The sequence below is a fragment of the Chiroxiphia lanceolata genome, chromosome 4 (genome assembly GCF_009829145.1).
Source record: "Chiroxiphia lanceolata isolate bChiLan1 chromosome 4, bChiLan1.pri, whole genome shotgun sequence".
NCBI lineage: Eukaryota > Metazoa > Chordata > Aves > Passeriformes > Pipridae > Chiroxiphia > Chiroxiphia lanceolata.
Genome location: NC_045640.1, coordinates 49,237,219 through 49,259,029, shown reverse-complemented (window position 1 = coordinate 49,259,029; position 21,811 = coordinate 49,237,219). Strand labels below are relative to the sequence as shown.

Below are 21,811 nucleotides of genomic sequence, written 5' to 3'. Positions count from 1 at the left end.
ACAGCTGCTTTTATATGTGGAAGTAAATAGAGACATAAAGATGATGTCAGTCTTTGAGTTGTATAATGAATGAATAGCTAAGCTTAAGCCAGGAATCCTTTTCCAGGTTTTCATGCAACCCCAGGATTTTCTGCCTTGTTGATTATTAAAGACTTTTAGCAAACTTCAGTGCTGTGCCAAAACACATTTCTTCATGTTTTTTCCCTTCTGCTTCCTTTAATTTATTTTTTTTAAAATTCAATATTGTTGTAAATGTATGTCATTGTGATATTGGAGCAGTGTTCACCCTAAGACACATGAATGGCTGTGAGCAGGGGTGGGAGAGACTGGAGACTGTTTTGCTTAGTGCAAATTGGTCTTGAGCTGTGAGCTCAGTGAAGGCTTTAAACTTTTGGTGCTTTGTATTTAGAGTTTTCATTTAGGGCCAAATGTCTTTCCTTATGAAATATCAACATGAAGATTCTTCCTCTGTAGAGTTGTTTCTCATGGACTTTGTAAGACAGCCTGCAGCTCTGAAAGCTGAACCACAGGCACCAAGAAAATCAAATGTTCCAGGTGGGAAAATACAAATGGGTATGGATAGCAGAGATAGGGAAATCCCGTCACGGTCATTTGGCCTTGTCTTCCCTTGCATAATCCTTCTGGCAGAGCTTGGCTGGCAGCAGCACAGGCGAGGTCCAGGTTGAAAAGAAACATTATTAGAACACCTGCTTAAGTCATCACTGAGAAACCTGGAAAATTAAACTAACTTTTCTGCTGCTATGAGCTAATTTGCCCTGCTTGCAAGCGTAAGTAATTTGGTTTTTTCCAAGTTATTTTATTAAATGGAGAAAAAGTCCATAGAGGTAGGTTGAACATGCAGATACAATATGCTGATATGTGTATACCCCGTACATAACCATACAGTATAATGAATACTATTTCATTGACATCCCAGTTCCTTACTTTGTCTTCTCTAGTATATTGCCACTTGCAGCTTCTTTAACATGTTCTGTTGTTTTCAGCTCTCAGCTTAGAGTATCTGCAGCACTGGGAGCTTACTATCCAAGAGATGCTTGTATGCATTCTTGTGTCCCATTTTGCAAGAGGTATTTAAAGAACCTTCTCCACTTAGATATAATTTTCTGATGGGTATTTTTGACTTCTTTTTCTAGGTCTTTTTTTTCGTATGTTGGTGCTGAAAGTGCTGCCCCAGGCCCAGTCAGAATTTTGACCCAGACTTTTATCATGTCAAAAATGAATTTTTGTCTCAGCTTTATTTTTTTTTAACAGAAATGCCTAGTGAATTGCAATGACACATGTAAAATAAGTTTTTCAGGCTTGTCCCTTGGTCCCCTTCATTTACCTCCCTTATTTTACCAGATATAATCAGAGCTTTCTTCTTCTGGATGTATGTGTGGACTTTCTTCTGGACTTTGTGTGTTGGGGCTGTCTGTTAGTTCCTAGCCACCAAGCTTAACAGTTGTGAAGATTATAAATGTATTATCTGGTAGGAGGCTGTTGTATGTCTAAGAAACCATTCATCTAAAAAGCAGACAATACATAATACTCCTGCATAATTCTTCTGTTCAATGTAGTCCTGCTGCAATGTTGTCTGGACTTAAGGCATAATCTGTTTACCTGCCAGTTCTGTGGTGTTGTGCTGACATGGCAACTTTTGATGCCAATTCTTCTCTCCAGAACAGTGCTGTCTAAGGCACAGCTTTCCAACTCCATGCACCCTCAGTCCTGCTTGCTTTTATGTGGGGGAACTAAATGGCAGTGGATTCAGACAGTGTCACACTCTCATCAGTATTTGCCACAAGCACCATCCTTATCACTTGTTCTAACCTGTCTGTTTGCTTAAAAGTCATAAACGTGCAACATAAAAGTGATGGAAACAATGGTAAACTATGAGAATACAATTAAATTACCTTGTTTCAGCTTCCAGTAGGATGAGTTAGAGTGAAGATACATGTAACTAACTCCAGTGTGTGATACCCACTTGAGATGGAGTCCTGCCTTTCCTTCACTCCACTCTTACTCCTGCATGAGGCTGTTCGTGAGCCTTGCAGAAAACACATAGTCTTATTTTTGTTTACACAAAGTTTAGTGAGTTGAACTGGCTTATGGAGGTGTCTGATGATTGTAAGGGCTACTGTGGATGTTGAAGCATATGGCTAAACCCAGGAATTGCAGTAAGGATAGGAGAGGTAGAAAGAAGGAAAAGGGAAATAGAGTTGGAAGGGGGGGGGGGGAAACCCTTTCCTGTTTAGTGGAGGGAATCTATTTGATCAATTCAGCTGACTGGAATTGTGCTTTCGGTGTTTAGCCTTAATCATTTCTGCTCCCATTCTCCCATCCTTTAGTCAGGCTCTTCTAAAAAGTAAGCCCTTCACAGTAGTGATTGTGCTTAATCTTGCGGGTGGACTCTGAGATACTGTGGGAATATTGGTATAGTAATAGTAAGTCTAGTAGGTCTAGTTCAACTTCTGGTAACTGTTGGATTGGTTCCTCCATTTAAATGATAGTGGCTTTTTTCAGTGTGTCTCGTAGGAGTGATATCCTTCTTGTTTAATGAAACTAGGAGATTTAACTCTAGGTAACTCGCACCTTGCAAAATGAGCAGAACTAAGAGGTAGAGAGCTTCCTCACTTGTGAAGCAGAAGCTGGGTTAAAAACACTAGTGAATTGGAGCAATGGTTGTTCCAAATATTTTGAGCATGTGCAGAAGCAAGAAACAGGTACAGGCAGAAGTAAAGAGGCACAGACCCCTTGTGTGTATGAGTTTGCAGACTTCAGATACACCCCCCCACCCACACCCACACCAGTCTAATTGGATTTTTTACATCTAGTTCTGTGACATATTTTTGAAAATAAAATATTAATGACCTGCCACAACAGTCAGTGTCATAGTACATACTGCTGAACTCTGTGCCTCTTAGCTTAAGACTTTCGATAAATCACACAATATTGGCTTGCTTGAAAGCGCATGCTGCTGCTGCACACAGTGGATGAGGTATAATGTAAGTAGTGGCACTCCACACAGGGAGTGATCTAAGCCGTGCCTTTGGACATACCAAATTAGGTTGACTTATTTCCTTGTGTAGTTTCATTTCGGATAGGACCTTGTATAGTTTCATTTCATTTCAGTGTCCTTCCTGGTGAAAGGTTAGCAGGGGCTGAATTATAGCAGCTGAGGCAACATCTGGCTTGGAGGGTAAGAGCTTCCAAGAGCTGAGGGCCTCAGGGAAACATAGCCTAATCAGTTCTGCTTTGGCATGGAGACAACCTCCAGCCAAAACTGAAGTTACTTCCCTCATCAAATAGGTGTTACTGAAGAACAAAATTAAAACAAAAAAACCCACCTCTTTGTGGAGGACATCACAATTATAAACAAGAGATTTATTTTTATGGAAGAATTATTCAAGCATCATGAAACAGAAAATAAGTCAGCTTGAGGATGGTGGAAGATGTTACACCAGAAACGTCAATAATAATGCAGCAAATTGTGAAAATAGATAAGGTGCTCAATTTTCAGTCGTATCAGTAGATCACTAGCAGCAATTAGGAAAGAGTAGAATTGAGGGTATTAAAATTGAAAAGGAAATAAATACATTTTGTATTTTTTTCTGAAGTACAAACTATTTGTAAAGCTCCCCATGTCCTCTATAGCATGGAGTTGTGCATGTATTAAGAAAGGGAAGCAGGGCTTTTGTGCTTTCATTGAAATTTAACGCTGACAAGGAGGCAAGTCAATCTAAAGTATCTGCAGTACAAATAGGCAGTGGTTGCATGCATGGTTAATGCAGTGCTCCTCTCATTTTAGTAATCTATCCAATGTTAGCATAGCCATTTATTTGTCAGGATCCCATGCAACTGGTATGTGACTTTTCATCACCACTGACAAAAATGAACAGCACTGCTTAGACAGGATCAGGCAGCAATTCCCCTGACTGTCAAAACAATTAAAATGAGAGACCTTTAGGTTAAATTCAATCAATCAGTGTGTCTGAAATTATATATACTCTACTTGCTTCTTTTATGGGCTGATAGGGTTCAATCTATAAACTTCTGGGAAAAAGATCATAGAATCTTACTCTATATAAATAGTTATCTATAAAAGTTGCTTTATTCATAGAAAATTAGACTCTTCATTTTCTTTGAATTTATGGTGAGAATGCCTTGCATAGACATCGTGTCTCTACCTGCAGAGTGGTAGACTCTTAACAGAGCATTGTCAACATTAGCAAAGCTACTCTAATTTACATCAGCTGGGAATATGGTCCATAGGACCTAAGTTACACCGGAAAATAATAATGATTTCTTTCTCAAGCAATTGTTAAGTGAATTCAGCCATTAAAACATGGGAAGTAATTAACATCTCAATATTACATATTGAAATTTAAAATAATGTAAAAATAGCACGTTAAGCATATATTTTTAAACTTAATAAGATTGGCATCTGCTTTATGGTGGTTAAGCAAATCAGATTCTGCATAATATGGGTAAATCCGCAGTTTTCACTGAGTTTGTGTACCTGTATCAAGCCTGCCATTGGCACCACGGTATTTTTTTATGACTTGTCTGTTCTGGCACATCTAGATTTCAAACCACATGACACAGTTGTCATGTATCTGAAAAGGTATTTTAAACCTACTGAAGCTAATAGGAATTCAGACAGTTTATGGAAGGCATGACTAGGCTTCAAACAGATCCTAAGACTCGGACTATTGCACTTTTCATCTCAAAAGCAAGACTGACACAAATTCAAATTGAATGAAGAAACTTTCCCTCTTCATGTTCTTATTCTTTTACTTGGCAGCGAGCATTTTTTCGAATAAATCCCATTTTCTTGTCTGCAGGCAGCTCCATTCATGTGACCAGTGCTTTCATTTGCACCTTCTGGTTGAGAAGTCTCTTCAGTTGTCTGAAACAGGAAGGAAAAATCAGTGGAGGCATGTGCATGTTTTCCACCAGGCAACCATTGGACTTGGTTCCCATTAGGTAGCTCTGCCTGACTCTGTATTACTGGCACAACGTCTTAGTTTTGAAAGAAAATGAACTGAAAATGACTGTAAGAGGAGGCTTGCACTCTAAATCCAGTAATATCTAGATATATAACCAATAATTGATCGGTTCTCTGCGTAATTACTACATCCCTAGACAGCTGAGCTATTACTTTCTCACCCCCACATCACCACTATAAAACCCACCAAGGGACAGTTTAGCAAGCTTTCCTGCAAAGAGGGTGACATGTTTTCAAAGGTGTGAAAAATTATATGTGATTTATCCAAAGCTGAGGCTGCAACCTAAGAAGTCTTAATTTGGATGTATGTCAGCCATTCATACTCAAAGAGCTACAGTGGAAACAAAATCCTTGGAACTGTCTGAAAACTTGGACACCTTCCAGGCTGAAGGCTTGCTTAGAAAGCCAAATATCCATCAGTAGCATGTAATACCTAGAACTAGCAAGTGCTGACTGCTGTGCTCATGACTTTGTGCAGCTCAAAGTCTGGTTGGTCTTATTTGCACACAGGCAGATAAGGCAAGGGGCTCGCCTGTAGCATGTTTCTCATTGTAGGTCTGTATTACTCAGCTCTTTTTAGATTTGCCCCAGTGAGACAATCCTCTCGGGTTTCTAGTAGGGAGTTATGTTCTGAGCTCAGTTTCAAGGCACAGAGTCACTCACGCTACCAAAAATTAAGTCATGCTCTACCAAAGCAATTTATACTTGATTTGCAAGCACCCATCTGAATAAGAGTTAAAAAAAAAAAAATTAAAACATACTTTTCTTTTACACAGTATATTTGTAGATGCATTATTTTCTGTCCTCATTTCAGTGGCCTCTTCAATTTCTGAAAAAAAGTAATAAAATAATTAAATTTAAAAGAAATGGGGGTAAGTAAACACACGGTCAATTTAATAGCTGGCTGAAGTAAAAAAATCAGCTATTCCTCTGGGAATTTATCACAAGAAGAATAACTGAAGAATGTTGAATACTTTCTAAATCATTTTTCAAGGCAATGTGATGAATCTATCAGGACTGTGTAGCTTGGGGGGGTTAGAGAAAAGAATACAATTAGCAACTTGACTGTGGCATGGGGTATCAAATGGACCTTTCAAAGTGGAATTCTACCTTTGTCCAGCAGGTTCATGGTAGTCTAACTCCAGCTGTTAAAATCTCAGAAGATGGAAGCATCTAATGTAGAATGGGCTTTGAGAATCCTTATGCTAATAGTATACCAGATATTACTTTCCCCTGGATTGGTCCCCAGATAAAAGATAAACAGAGACTGAAAACCTTCAGGCTAATTTCAATGAGACAATCATGTTGCAGTACACCAGTTAAAAAAAAAAAACACAAAAAGAAAAAAATTAGGTAGAGCACATTATGGAAAGTTACACCAGTGTTTCTGCAGTGTGTTTCAGGCCTGTGCTGAATTAATATATGCACTCCTTAACATACAGCATATGTGACCAGAAATGAGTAATAGCACTGAGTCTGTGAGAGAAAGGATTAAGAGCAGGATTTTGCCTGAAGTTTGGATTAAGTACATATGGAGCTTTTTGTTTATTTATAATAATTGCATTATGAACAGCAGTTTGGGCAAATGGTAAGAAACGCAGTTTATTACTTTTCCTTGCATGTAATGGCCTAGGTTATGGTACCTGGTGTTTCTAAGGGGTCATGGGAAAATGAACAAAGAAGAGTATTCCTTTGAGCCCTAAAGCACACATACCTGTAAGAAGTGCATCAATTGTCTCCACTGCATGTTTTGCATCTGCCATTGTGAAACACATTGGTGGTTTAAATTTTAGAATATTTCTGTAGGGTCCATCTGCACTAAGAAGGATTTGACGCTCTTTGAGTCTGTGGAAAGAGGAAACATCTGTGTTAGACATGGATATAAAACTATATTTTGTCCTTTCACACACTGAGACAGAGTTTGAAAGTTTTCTTTTTCTAGTACTATGTTATCAAAAACTACACAAATTTAAACTGAAATTAATGACTAACTGCTGGAGAATATTAGAAGGGTTCGAACACTGCACATAGTCTTAAAAAACTATTTACTTGTAAATAAGATGAAGGGCTTCAGCTGTGGCTGGTGTTCGCTTTTGTTGATCTTTCACCAGATCCACTCCCACAAACAATCCAACACCCCTGGAGTAGAGAAAAAAAGTACAGACAAGTGAAATCCAGTATCAGTAACCCAAGCCTTCTGCTGAAAATGTAATACCTGTTTTTAACAACTGCAGTTCCCTTCCCTGGAGTGCAAATAGGGAAAGGAGCATGAAAGAGGAGACTTTCTCTTTGGTTACATTTTGGTTACTTCACACAATCAAATGAGATAACAGATATTCCTGGATAAATAAATTTAACTGTCTCATTAAGGTTACATGGCCAGTTAAGAATGATAGAATAATTTTCTTTTTCTCTTATCCTGCAAAGCCAGGGAGCTGTGGAAGACAAATACGGAAAACCAAGAAGTATACAAACCCCACAACCCAACCTCTTCCCCACAAAAAACCCAATGGTAGTAAAAAAAAATCAGTGGTGGTAACATGAGATGAGGAAAATCCACAGTAACATCTCCCAAGGAAATTGACCATAGATTTGAGCAAGGTCTGTATCATCTCAACACTGTGCTGAAAACTGGGTTGTCTGAGGCACGTGGCTCTTTATCCTACTCTCCCAGAGCTTTTCTAGTGGTTATGCTTATACCTAACTAAGTTTCAGATAGTCCATTTTAAAAACGAGGTGTAGCAAAATCATGACATAGTGGTTTTGTGTTCCACTCACTCCAAACTCGTTGCTTTTCCTAGCAGAGTTATTTTCTTCTCTGACATTGCTGTAACACACCTACCTGATGTCTCCCACTAAGGGATGTTTCTTCTTTTGCTCAGCCAGCAACTCCAGGAGATAATTTCCTACACGTGTAGCATTTCCTTGGAGATCTTCTTTTTCTATCACATCCAGCACAGCCATTCCAATAGCGCAAGACACTGGATTGCCTCCAAACTGATAGCAAGGACAAACAGGAAAACAAAATCCATCATCGAAAACAAAACCCATCAAAACAAAACATACATCTGTGTTTATCCATGTAATTTTCACTTGCCCTCTCCTGCTTGGCATGTTCATGAGGAAAGCTTGGAAAGGTGGGGATTTTGTGCCATTCAGGCTGTGGAACATCATCCCCCCCACTTTGGGCAAGGGAGGGGCTCCCTCTTCCTCCGCTTCGGGTCTCAGTAATTTGAAGACTTCAAGGGCTGAAACGTTCAGCTGATTGTGTGTGCAGGCAAAATGCTCCTGGGAAGGGCAGTGGGTGATAGATCCAACATTTCTTGAACTGGAGGGTATAAACTCCATTAAAAGCAGGGCGATCGATGGTAGCTGAGAAGAAGGTTGAGTCACAGGAGCAGAAAGAGGGCTCAGGAAACAGGAAGAAAGCTGCACCTCTGTGGCATGCATGCAGATGAAATGTTTCCTGGTAAAGGGTCACTGTTTTGTTAGGTATCAACTGCAGAGCAAGGTCTGCCAGGGCATGAGCTCTACCAGCACTGAGCCTATCCAAGAAAATGAAATTTTACATTATCAACATTTCAAAGGGGGGAGAGGGAAAGAGGCATAAGGAAGAATTTATCTGTATGGATGTGACCTCAGATGCATTACTTGCCAGAGAGTTAGTGCTGGTCCATATGATGATGTACCACTTGATACAGAACACATTTCAAAGCCTCTCTACTTGCTTTTAGATATTGACTTGAGCTCTTAGTAATGTGATGCAGTAATGGATGCAGATGTTAGTTGAATCACTTGAGCAACTTCTAGCTGCTAAATGCAGGCCAAAAGGTAAAAAAAAGGCAAAGCTTCACTTATGAACTTACTGTATTGAAATACTCCAATCCGGAAGCACCAAAACTTTCAGCAATTTCTCTTGTTGTGACCACACAAGACATAGGGTGTCCATTGCCAATGGGCTTTCCCATGGTGACAATGTCAGGTACAAAGTCTTCGCCTTGCAGCTGGAATGCCCAAAAATGCTTCCCAACTCTGCCAAAGCCAACCTGGACCTCATCAGCTATGAACACTCCACCCACTGCACGCACGTACCTAAAACCAAACAGAATAGCTTGAAAGACTAGTGCTGCAGTACGTGTCTTGGGTAGGCAATCAAGGACAAAGGAGTCTGTATCACAGAAATTCTCCAGTGTGAGACCAGGTTAGGAAAAAAAGAAAGAACACAGTTATAGCTATTTTATAGCTATAAAACTTTTAGTAAGCTATATGTTAAGAAAAAAAACCTCTGACATTTTGATGAAAAATAGAGGCACTATAATGATACTGCTGGATTATAACTATGATGGTTTAACTACATCTTCCATCAAACTTGTGGCTAAGAATTAAAGATAGGTAAGGAATGGCAATTAGCTAGCTAAAAACAATTAGCTGATATTCCATAAAAAATGGAAGTGGAATCATACTCTTCAATAAATAGAAATGAACCACAACCAAAAATAAGAGAGGTTAATAGCTGAATTGATTAGATAAGCCTACAGTGAAAAAGCTATTTCTTTGGTTAATTTTTCAGTTATGCCCTTTTGAAGTGATGTACGTACTCTGCCACTTTCTGGAAATAGCCCACAGGTGGAATTACTTGGCCTCCACAGCTCTGCATGGATTCAGCTATGAAGGCGGCAATCTATAAGAAACAAACTCATGTGAGAGCTGTGTTCATCTACTTGGCCTTTACACTGACATCTAACAGTCTAGAAATAAACGTTTAAATATGTGCCTTAATTTAATCACGCAACCGGTTGGACAACTGAGGGCTCTTGAGAACAGCTAAGGTTAAAGAATTTATTCATTCTGTAATCAGGAGTGCCCAGATTTGCAGTAGCCAGGGTCAATTTTGCAGCCTGATGGGAATATAAAGATTGGCATTAAGCCGTTGTCCTACAGCTGTTGAATTTGACAACACTTACTGGTGTCAGTGGATGTTGGATCAGGCTCCCAGGAGCTACATAAATTTATTTAAAAATTTCAATTTACAGGAGACACACAATAGTGTGTGCCCTTTTCCCTAAGAAGTTAATAAAACTTGCAGGTATATATGGTGACCAGCTTTTTTGTTCGGTTCTGAACACCAGGTAGAGGTGGGTAGAAGCTGAACTGTAAGATGACCTGTGGCTAGTCTTTGGGCACCCCTGCCTAATGCACATAACTACACAAGTAAAATGCCAGCATGAGGTACTTGACAAAAGAGGAGAAAAATTCTACAGATGATATAATTCCAGTTGCTAGGAATGAAAAAGAAAGTTATTTTAATTCAAGAAGAGTAAGAGCAGCAGATCGGATACACTGGAACATCAAAATTTGTTGCTTGTCAACAGCAGAGGTCTATGCAGCAGAGAGACGATATTACCCCAAGGTCTCAGCCATAAGTCTGCTATTTAAGGGATTGCATCCCCACACCACTTCTGAACCCCTCCCTGAGCATCAAGAGGTCTCTGTGCTGGTGCAGTCTTCCTGGAAACAAGGCCGAGCAGTAACGTGTAAAGAACCATACACTATATTTGAAGAGGCATGCTACGGCCAAAGAGTACGAAGCTTTCCATAGCATGTGAGGCTTAGCCTTTAGCACAACTTGTCCTGCCACAGGTCTATGTCACCAAAACCTAAGAAATATGCAAAAGAAAGGAAACAAGGGAAGAAAAAAAAAACTATGCGTTAGTAGAGAATAAAAAAAAGTCGATGAAGAAACTAAAAGAAGAGTGCTGTAAATCTATCGGACTAGAAGAGAACATGTTCCAGTCTCCGCAGAAGTCTTCTGGGACTTCAGCGGGTTTTGGATCAAGTCCTACATGTCTCAACACACTAATGCTATCATATAAAACATTAACACACATTTTAGGTAAACCTGTTCAGAAATGGTCTGCTTTCATCAAGGTCATATTGTGTATGATTGAAAGTTTCACCTTTTTATATGACTCCCAAGTTATCTTAAGCTCCCAGGCTCAGAAATGTAGTATCAAGATTTTCTCCGTGCCCCGGAGACTTTTACATATCCTGCTAGAATTTGTGACGTAGTTTCTCAGCTGACCTCAAACCTTTTCCTAAGATATTTACAATCTACCAATTCAGTGCATACAATAGGAAATTAAACTGCTGTGGTTGTATCTGCATATATTCAACTGTATTATTGATCCTTTCATTGATGCCTAGAAAAACTACGATAAGAGCACCAGGTAGAAAAATGGCCCATTTTGAACACAGAACGCATCATAGAAAAAAAAAAGGAGGGCAAAGCTTGTGAAAGTGAGTGAAGAAACAAGTCCTTAGTTGCCTGTTACACGTCCCCATGCCACATTTAATAGATGAAGCCTCAGCATTTCTAAAGCACAAAACACACACCTTGCGTCCATTCTTCTGTGTTTCTTCAATAATCTTTTTCACCTCTTCAGCATAAGCACTTGCTGGATCTGGGTGGTCTTCCCTATATTTCCCTCTGTAGATATCTGGAGAAGGAGCCTGAAAAGAGCAATTTTTTTTTTTTTAAAGGTCATCTTTCTATGAAACATTTACTTTCTTTTCTGCTGCTCTGCTTTATTGGTTTTTCACACAGATAGGTAATAGGAGTTAGTACAGCCTGAATTTCTGCTCGGAACTGCAAAAAGACTTAGAGGAATTTAAACTCATTGTAGCCCTGTGATGTGTTCAACATTACTGAACACAACTGTTGAAAGAGCCATCATCTACCTCATCCACATTTCAAGATTGTCCTTCCTCTCCCTCAGGACACAACAATGAGTCCTCATACATCATCTTATTTCAGATTCTTACAGGAGATCCATTTCTGCAACTGGAGAATGGGGTTTTCCAGTCTGTCACTTCCCTTCCAGCGTCCTGGTCATGGTACAAATCTGTATAACATTCAAGCCTCTACAAACGCTTTTGGGAGAGGTTCAGTAAATAAAGAGAAAGGAAGGGGTATAGGAAGATGGATACTACTGTGGCAGTGCAGTTAATGCAAGGAGGTCTAGATAGGAAAGACCTGCTTGGTGTACATTTCTGGGCTGAGAAAGATTATTGTCTTTGTAAGATATACAAGTTTAAGTTGAAAAAAATCACACTCGGACACTCATAAGCCCTATACCCAGCTCATGTAAACTTATGCAGTCTGCCTTTCAAGTTTTTGGAAGTAGACTCGAAGTCCCGCATATCTTTAGCCAAACCAACACAATGTATGTTGGCTAATTTTATCAAATTGTGTAACTATACAATGCAGTGACTAAGAAAAATTGTAGCACTTGAAGGAAATCAGCCTCACAGCTGAATACCCACTTCGAAATCCAAAAGCAAACAATTTTGCCATATTTATTCCACTGAAAAACAGCCAAGTATATGTACTCTAGCATCAGCAAAACAAAATGAAAATGTATGTATACCAGAAGAGGGTAATTCAATATGCTGCATAACAGGCAAAAAAAATTACAAAAAACCACACTTACCACATGCACATACTCCTTCTTGCAGTCCTTTCCCAGCTGATTAAATTTATAGGGGCTGATGTCAATCAGAGATGTAACATGGCCATGGTAAGCACTGCATGAGTGTTAAATATCCAAGTCAATTTTTACCAAATGGAGAGAAAAGCTAAACTTACAGCTGTGCCTATAAATAATCCAGAATCAGCGACTGCATCTGCAAACAGTAGCACCGTTTGCAAATGGAACTTAATTTAATTTACCCAGTCTTTCTCTCGAAGGCAGTATGAAATCACTGTTGACTTTAGCTTTCTAGCAACACAGGAAGCAGGAGGGTTTTTGCTTGCATAAAATCAAGTGCCAGCATGAGGACAGACCAAGATGATGTCCCCTGGATCACAACACCTCCAAAGTGGCTGCCCTAGTAGCCTTACCTAGCAGCAGTGGGTCTAGCTCCTTAATTTCCAACCTGTGGGCCCCACTCTGGCCAACCCAAGTCTTGCAAGCTAGACCCCAACACCATTGCAAAGACTCTCAAGAGTGTGCATTGCATTGGAAAGTGAGGATCTTATGCAGCAACAGCACATTGCTATCTGCCCTGAAGACCCTACAGGCTAGATGGTTTGGCAGAAGGATAAGGATATTGTTCAAATATAAAAGCTTTATACTGCAGAGTATGCTAAAGCTGGTTACTACTGAGGCTATTTTGATTTAGAAATGAGGAACCAGAGTCTTCTGAGCCTAAAGTATGTAGCATATTCATTCAGGGAATAATCACTTCTGTTCAGCCATAAACTTAAAGGGAACCTCAAACCAAATCAGACATCACAATCTCATAGTAGCACACACGTAAGTTAGTGTGTGGCTAACAGGGATCTGAGCTAACAGGGCTAACAGAGATAGCTGAGTCAAACAAGTTTTTGCTGTTCAGATAGACATGTGCTCTTGCAGTTGCTCTGGCTGGACTTTCTAATCACAACCTGAGAAGAAGACCCAGCACTACAGCAGTGTAACCAAACCTACAGCTGCATCTAGGATAGGAAAACCCACTATAAACATGGTTGGTCACCTTCCCTATGGCTGACAGCCCTCTCAGTGCATCCTATTTGGAGCCACTTGATTTTGTATGCATACTTGTGTTCACTGGAGGAGAGCTGAGCATTAATGCAACACCACTGCAAAGCTACAGTATCTTTCCTCTTGACCACTGAATAGTTATTTGTGCAAAAGTCAAATATGTCCACCAAAGCATGACAAACAGAAGACTTTTTTCCAGAGCAGCCCAGTGACCAGACAACTCATTGCTGTTGAAAACCAACATTCACGTCTCCTGAATTGCTTTGGGAGTGTCCATGGGAAATGCTCTCTAACAGGTGACTGACCTTCTGGGGTGACCGACCTTCTGGGGTGATCTGACAAGCTTATTTTTCAGAGATCTTCAAAACTTGTGTTTATCCAAATGTAAAAAAGGGATTTCCTGACCTGTTCTAATGCTGAAGCAACAAAGCTTTTCTTTCAGCAGGCAGGGGAGTACAAACAGCAGAGGGCTGCTGTAAAGGTGCTTCTGAAGTAATGGCAGGAGTTGCTGGCTGAATTCACCTAAGGTACTCTATGTACTTACTTTTCAAGGGTGATCACGTCTTGGTACCCACGGTACTGCCGAGCCAGTCGTAAAGCAAGATCATTTGCTTCAGACCTGCATAATAACAGATACAGCAGCAAAATAGTGAAGAAATACTTCCAATTAAAAGGGTATTCTGACACAGAAGATGACGCATAGGACTAATGGACATAATAAAACAACACAGCAGGCTCTGTTACTATACGGATTACAATGCTAAGGTTGAGACTACAAGTGCCATGTAAGGGGGCAAAGAAAAAACAGCTCTTTGTATAAACAGCAAACAAAGAGATGCTTTATTCCCCTCCCCCGGTTTGTTTTTAGATATTTACGTCCTTTTGGTACAAAGGAGACTGCTTTGCAGCTGAGAACACAATGCAGCCACAAGCCCTTGAAAAGTAATGCCCCATCTCCCACACTCCACAATGTTTCCACCCTCCCTAGCACTGGCACCATCAGGTAGCAGAGAACGCAAATCCGCACGCAGGAAGAGCACTCAAGCTTCCAGACTGACCTGTTGCAGCCCCTCTGCTCACAGGTCCCTACAGGTTGTCTCTTCTGGTAGCAGAAGTAATCACAGACTAACAGACTGCCTAAAGGATACTACTAATTTCCAAGGTTATGTGTCAATTTACGAATGGCATTCACCAATCTGTAGATAGTGGTCACCAATTTGCAGTCTTAATTTCCTTTTCTTGCTTTTTTCCACTCCCACTAGTGTTTAGCAGGCCAGTTTCATGTTTTGGCTTTCTTTCTTTGAGCCACCACACTAAATATGACAGTTGCAAATAAGAAGGAAGTTTTGACCAGTACTGTAAATATTTTTGTCACATATTACTAAGTCCTACTTAGTAAGATTTAGACCAAGCTGCCCTGAGTGTCAATCTCAAAGAGGAGCAAAATAGTCACAATGGAAAAAAGATACTATTCAGACATACCCAGAGTTAACAAAATAGCAAACAGAAAGTTTCTCAGGCAGGGTGGCTGTAAGACGCTGGGCATACTGCACAAGGTTGTCATGCAGGAAGCGGGAGTTTGTGTTGAGCAGTTCCATCTGTTTTGTTGCAGCCTTTATCACATATGGATGACTGTGGCCAACTAAAGAAGAAAATAATTAGCTATTACCAGCAAGCAGTTAGATACTGAACCACACAAGGACGTTCAGAGAAGCACTGTGAGCATCATCACTTGGCAGAAGTGAGTTCTGATCTCTATTAGAAACTAAAGAATGGAAGCAGTCTCACAAGTTAAACTGCTTACCATGTGCAACGTTGTTGATGCAGTCTAAGTATTTTTCTCCTTTCTCATCAAACATATATTGGCCCTGAGCACGCACGATCTTCAGAGGGTCCTTGGCAAAGAAAACTTTGCAGGAAGGCCTAAAAAAGAATAATTGTAAAATAACACCATTTTAGTTTTCTGTTGTTCCACCTGCTTTGAATGTTGAGGGAGTTGATCTTTTGCAGCTCTAGAGTCAACTGCCTCCCTCTGCAAAGTGCTTGTGAGTCATTCAGGTGGTGGCTCTTGCTGAAAGTGAAAAAAAGCCCCCCCACACTTCCCCAGGCACAGTGGGAACAGAAAGAGGTCTTTAATAAGGGCATTTTCAAAGCTTGACTTGCAATTGGTTTCACAGGAGCACACGGACTGCACGTCATTCCAGGTCCTTATATGTCCTGCTGTGTTTCTAGGCTGTAGCTCTGTTTGTTTACATGCCTTAGGGACATCTATGGCCAAATAAGTCACTGGGACTAAACCAAGCTGTTAAGCATTGTTTTATACTATAGCCAAAAATTCATTTTGCAATGGATGACTGCAGCATATAGAAGTCACAGTCAAGAACAAAACACTGATGCCTTGAATGCTTTATTTTCGGATGTGCTGAGCAGGTCCTAAAAATCTCACTATCTCATGCTTTGGATAAAATCTTAAAAAGCAGCTTTTTATAAGCACCTAAATTACACTGACTTCCAGCAAAACTCAGGCTCCTTATAAAATTATCCAAAGTACCCTTTAAACACTTCCCCAACACTCCCCCCCCCCCCCCCCCCCCGGAGAATGTGTCAGCTAAGTAATTATGTTGAATGATATTACTGAGCAGAAGGAAAGTCTTCTGAACTTTTAGCAAGGTCTGTATGGCCTTGGGTAAACATAGTTGTTTCCAGGTAAGCCTGGGAGTTATTGTTTGGTATACTGAGAGTCTGAACTTGTAAAACCTGTGACTCCTAGAAAGCGATTTCTTGCAGTTTCTTACCCTGTTGCATCAATCTTTTCTGACACCTTCAGCTATTTCTCTGGTATGCTTTAAAAGCAGTGCACTACATCATCATTGGTCATTTATTAACTGAAGATTTTTATGCTATAATGTATCAGTTCATTCCGTGAAAGTTTGTTTTTGTTCACCCAGCACAGCTCAATCCTACAATCCTTGCACAGGCGGGAGTCCCTTAACAGTGAGCTGCCCCTAAAGAGCTGTCAGTGTTCTCTCTTTATGTGGCCATGACTTTTATGAATCTTTAGCGAGTTATGAATCTTTAGTGAGCTTTCTTTATATGCCACACATTTAAGATGCAATCAGCAAAATAGACACTGTTATTGACAACCTGGACTTATTTTTCACTTGGCAACACCTACTAAAGAAAGAATTAAAGCTGCACATTCTGGAGGAACTAACATTGCAACACAGAGATAAGTGCACAACCAAGACTATCACTCAGGTCTCAGCTGCTGGCAGCCCTCCTGCGTGTCCCCCAGTTAGACTCAGCTTAAGGAACAGCCCAGCTCCATTTGACAGAGACGGCTGTTTTTCAGGTGCATGCAGTTTATTCACAAAGAGAAAAAAACCCCTGCACAGCCTCATTTTACACATACACCTGGGTACCACATTCTGGCTGCTCGCTTTGATCTATTGAAGAAGTAAAGTGGCGTTTGATGTGCAGGATTTTAATTACTACAGCCCGCCTAGGGAGTGCCAGGTGACCCCCGAGACCTGGCAAGCCGGAGGGCTGACAGGTCCTGTGTGTGTTCGTGTCCCCCTCCCCGTCGGGTCTTGCCCAGGGGCCGGAGGAGCTGCCCAGCACTGGCAGCCCCCGGGCAGCGCCGAGCGGCTCCGGACGGGCGCTGTCACCAGAGCCCTTCCTCCTCCTCCCCCCTTGCCCCGCTCCCGGCCCTGCCGCCCCTACCCGATGTGCTTCCTCCGCAGGGCCAGGGTCTCCGCCTTGCTGTAGCGCTCCTCCATCCTGCAGGCACGGCACGGCACCACACAACACGGCACAGAAAGACACCGTCCGTTCCAGCCCGCCCGAAGGTTGCCCGCCTCTTATGCCGGCGCCGGCCCCGGCCAAACCCCTCCTCCCCGCCTCCCTCCCGCCTGCCTTCCCCGACGGGACGGGACGTCCCGGCCGCCCCCCCATCCCCCTGGGTTTTCCTTGTGGGCGACTCGTGTTTCCTGTTGAGCTGAGGCGGGCCAGCCGCGGGCGGCCCCCGTGCCTTGGAGTTTCGTGGTGGGATTTTTTTGGTTGTTTGTTTTGTTGTTGTTTGGTTGGTTTGGTTCGGTTTTGGTTTTTTTCCTAGGGGTGCAAACCGGCACAGACTCGCAAACAATCCACTTGGTGCGTGGGGGCGGCGGGACAGACGGGCGGTCGCTCAGCTCCCACGGGCGATCCTGCCGTGCCTGGCATTCATCGGGCACTCTGCTGGTCAGAGCTCCTCTGCCACAGACATACGGGGGAGGGAAGATGAGGGATGTGGGAGGAGGGGAACAAAGCGGACTGTTTAATCAAAAGTAGGGTCATAATTCAATGTCTTTCTCTGCTTCTTATATCCCAGAATCTGTTTGGAAGAGTAAGCTGAGGTACACACTTGTATACATCCATCAAAGGGGCAAAGTAGTAAGTGCTATGGTTTTCCAGGTTTTTATACACGTAAGTAGAAAGGGGCCCAATGCTCAGATGCATTGGTACACCCTTAAGTCTAGGTAACATCTAAATGTAACTAGTCCTATGATTGCTTTGTAACCACAGCAGCAATATAGAAGAGACTTGCTTAAATTTGGCATTTCCTCATGGTTACACTTGATAATCATCTCACTGGACATCAAAGAGGGAATGATAACATGGGGAAGAAGGACAGAAATCACATGAAGAGGCATCAACAGCAAGGCTTCTAGTGGAGCACCTCAGCTTTACCTTCTCCCTGCTGGAGGCTGTTCCTTGAGCTGCATGGGCAGGCAGCAGCAAAACTCTCACCCACGTCTCTACTACCCCATCTGTAGCTCGTCTGTGCCACCTGCAGCACTATGTTTGGAAGAGTTTTCAGTGAGCATATGTAAAGCCTCACAATTTCCTGTGCTGATGATACTTGTTTTTTCTAAGTCAGTATCCAGTAAGTCATCCTAAATTTTGAGATGGAAGAAACACACTTCCTGATTTTTACATTTTTTTTAATATGTCTGCCAGCAAGCCACATTTCTGCTTCTCTTGTCAAGCATTTCTTTCCATACAGTCATTTTCTTGAGCTTCCTCAGACAGTCTTAATTTCGCATTCTGCATCGGAAACCTTGCCTCACCAACCAACAGAAAGCCATGTAGCAGAAGTGGTAGGAGGCACCAGCAGCTACACCTCTATATCCCGGAAGAGACAGCAACTCTGAGGCAGAAAGACTTAAAAGATATGAGGGAGTTGCCAAAACTGTCAGCTAGGGCAGTATTGTACAGCCAGTGATGAGATTCATGTATGGGTCTCAAGAACGCGCATTTAGATCTGCTAACACCCAGTCGGAGCCAAGGCTAGAGCCTGCAGGAACACTCTCTGCAATGTTTTTTCATTTTGCCCACATCTCTGAAAGCTGGTGAATGATATTTAGCATAGGGTAGATGCAGTTCAAATTGTACACATTATATACTGGACCTTTGTACCAGCAATGCATTGGACCCAGGCAGAGAACAGCAGCATGTGAGTCTGAGAGTCCCAAGGCATTTCAGGAGACGTTTCCCTGCACTGGGCTGGTGCCTGCACTCTGTCAGTGCCGAGCACAGCCCTATCGCTCCTCCGGGGCTGCTGGCAATGCCAACACTGGAAAATCTCAGCTGTTTATCCTGACCTGCCCTGTCTTGCTCACGCAGAAACCCTGGACCACAAACAGATTTAAGGGATATGCAAGATGCTGTGCTGCTACTCCTTTAGAAGCATGCAGCGAGCCGATTGTATCATGGCTTTTGTTCCAGGTTTAGCAATAGCAAGCTTGTGCACAGCTAGCTTAGTAATTGATTGAAGCAGTATTAAACTTCATCAGGAAAACTCCAAGTCGCAGGTGAAGTAGCTTGTTAGAAGGGGAAGTTGCTCCCCTGTTCCTTCAAAGCCGTGGAAAGAGGCTTAACAGTCAAGAAAATATCCCTCTCTCTTGGTTCTTTTCATGCTCTTTTGATACTATCAGCAGGAACGAGCCTGCCAAGTCTCACATGTAGAGCACAGGTTTCTGCCCTTCAGATTAGCAGAGACCCTGACCCAGGCACAGGCCTTTCCAGCACCTTGCCACCTGGCTTTTTCAGACCTCTCCAGTTTCTTCCACTTGCCCTCATAATACTGTGGCATAAATTCTAAAAATATTTCTCCATGATATATAGTGTTATTAAAATAATTTTTCTTTTTAATACTCGTGTTTTATTTAAAAACACCCACCAAACCCCAAACACGCTGTTTACTCCATCCTGCTCTGTTTGCTTTATGAACATTCTATTTTTTTCCACACTTGTTTAGGGGCTTTGTCGTGGCAGGGTACCAGAAAGTAACAGCCTGGATTCCTGTATAAGGGGTGAAAAGGAGTAAATATTTCTAAGAGCTCTCCAAAGTATCCAAGTAAGGTGTCTTTGGCTCCCTATTTCCCTGTTAAGGAGCTACTGTACCTCTGAAAAACAATATACTGCTGGTGCATTCCGAGGAGCAAACCCACTCCATGGTTAGTGGAAAATGATCTGTACTGAATACCTGTTTCAGTACAGAAATTTAAAGACGGACAAAGTGCACCTGTCTGCGTCTTCTCAGGGATAGCCAAACCCTTGCTAAAAAGGGAATGGACTTACCTGTGGGCTGATGTGGTGACTGGTTCAGCAGACCCCTGAGTCAGTTAATCACAGGGTGTGTTAATCAGATTTATCTCAACCAGAATCAATTCCCCCACATGAAGAGCATATATACATAGAGATATATATATATGGAGCATCTAAGCTCCAAATCCAAAAGCACTGTATTTTTTTTACTGCAGACAGGAGATGGGAAAGCAGAAGGCACTGTAAGTACTCAGTCTGGAAATTCCCAGAAGCCAATGGAAGGGAGGACAAATTAGTAACCCTGTGAAGACAGAAAGACTGCTTGCAGTAACATGACTTAAATGTTTTGGCATTCCCTTGTTTGTTTTCTTTTTTTTATTTGGGTGTAGTTGTTGCTACTTGCTAGAACATGAAATGCTTTGTCAGCTCCTTGTTTTGGTTTTTGTTTTGTTTTTAAACATTTGTGTGTGGTTATCATAATTGAACCACAACGTGAAGCTGTGTGAGATGAGGACATAAAAAGCCACTTCTGTTGCGTTACTTTTTATCTATGTAGAGTCCTTATTACAAATGGGTAGGGATTAGCAGGTTTAGTAGGCTCACAAACCAGAGTTGCATGTGAGTAATGGCCTTTAAGTATTTAAATAAAGCTTCATTAAGAAAAACAACGTGAGGCAGAAGTGGCAGGCATTTCACAAGCAGTCCTGCATGTTCTTTGGTACATCACAAAATTGTGAAGGAGGCATATGAATAGGAGGGAATGCCAGAGGAAAGTCATGGCCCATCAGTATAGTAGGATGTGAAGGCTGTAGGATATTGGTTCGCTGAGGGTTGGCTTTAGAGGGAGCATAGTACTGAAACATAACAGGGAGGCTGTAAAAGTACTGAATGGAAAACCCACTGCTCTGGCAGCAGTCCAGAATATACATTTGTTTTCTGGCAGGACGGCTCCAGCAGCATCTAGAACTGCATTTCATCCTCTATGAAAGCAGAAGAAAGGAGAAAACTGGAAGCAAGATAAGGCCAATAGTGGCCACAGCTGAAGCAAGGACTTCACCTGGGTCAGGGGCTGCCTGGCTTAGGGCAAGGCACTCAGCCTGGTAGAGCAGAGCACATTAAGCTGGAAGTACCTCATCTTGGAAAGGGAGCAAAGATATTTTTAGTCCCTTGAAGAGCCTAAAACAGAGCTAGATAAGATTAATGGACATTTATGGGGATTAGCAGGAGTTAAGAGTGGAGGTCAAACTCCACAGTGCTCACAGTGACTGCATTTTTGAGGTGAAGGAAAGGGAAACAATGGGGAGTGTTCTGTTTGTCTAAAATATTTTGGGATTTAGAAAACCCAAACATTTAAATAATGTGTTGCAGAGATTACAGCTGCTCCCCAGTGGTTTTTTTTTTTTTTTTTTTTTTTTTAAATCTTTTGTTCACAGAGACTCCTGCAAAAATACACCTTAAAAATATACCAATTTGCAATAAATATTATGTTCCATCATTTCCAAACAAACTGGATTTGTGAAAAACAGACCTTCACATTTTCTAGCTTGCACTGTTACTTGTGACACTGCCTGCACATATCTTTATTTCTCAGCAGTTCAGGTTTATTTTCACCTTCAGAATTATAGAAAGGGGAGACTGGTGAGTTCCAGCTTTATTTCTTCTGATCCTAGGA

The 21,811-nt window shown here is 41.6% G+C and overlaps 1 protein-coding gene and 1 long non-coding RNA gene across 2 annotated transcripts in view; one reads left to right on the top strand and one right to left on the bottom strand.

Moving 5' to 3' along the window:
• LOC116786331 overlaps positions 1–21,811 on the top strand; it is a 59,188-nt gene that overhangs the window by 14,109 nt on the left and 23,268 nt on the right. The window lies entirely within an intron of this gene.
• ETNPPL (ethanolamine-phosphate phospho-lyase) lies at positions 3,370–17,418 on the bottom strand. The gene is made up of 13 exons (XM_032686845.1): positions 17,275–17,418; positions 15,356–15,474; positions 15,034–15,193; positions 14,096–14,170; positions 12,499–12,592; positions 11,402–11,518; positions 9,607–9,689; positions 8,875–9,100; positions 7,851–8,005; positions 7,058–7,147; positions 6,723–6,853; positions 5,770–5,837; positions 3,370–4,909 (listed from the first exon to the last, which is right to left on the bottom strand). Exons 1-13 carry the CDS (start codon positions 17,328–17,330, stop codon positions 4,778–4,780), a joined length of 1,506 nt encoding a protein of 501 aa, XP_032542736.1. The 5' UTR covers positions 17,331–17,418; the 3' UTR covers positions 3,370–4,777.

Coding starts and splice junctions, on each gene's coding strand:
- ETNPPL (XM_032686845.1), bottom strand. CDS start 17,330: ATGGAGGAGCGCTACAGCAAGGCGGAGACCCTGGCCCTGCGGAGGAAG. Junction 15,475..17,274: donor CTGCGGAGGAAGCACATCGG/GTAGGGGCGGCA, acceptor ATTCTTTTTTAG/GCCTTCCTGCAAAGTTTTCT. Junction 4,910..5,769: donor ATATACTGTGTAAAAGAAAA/GTATGTTTTAAT, acceptor TTCCTGTTTCAG/ACAACTGAAGAGACTTCTCA.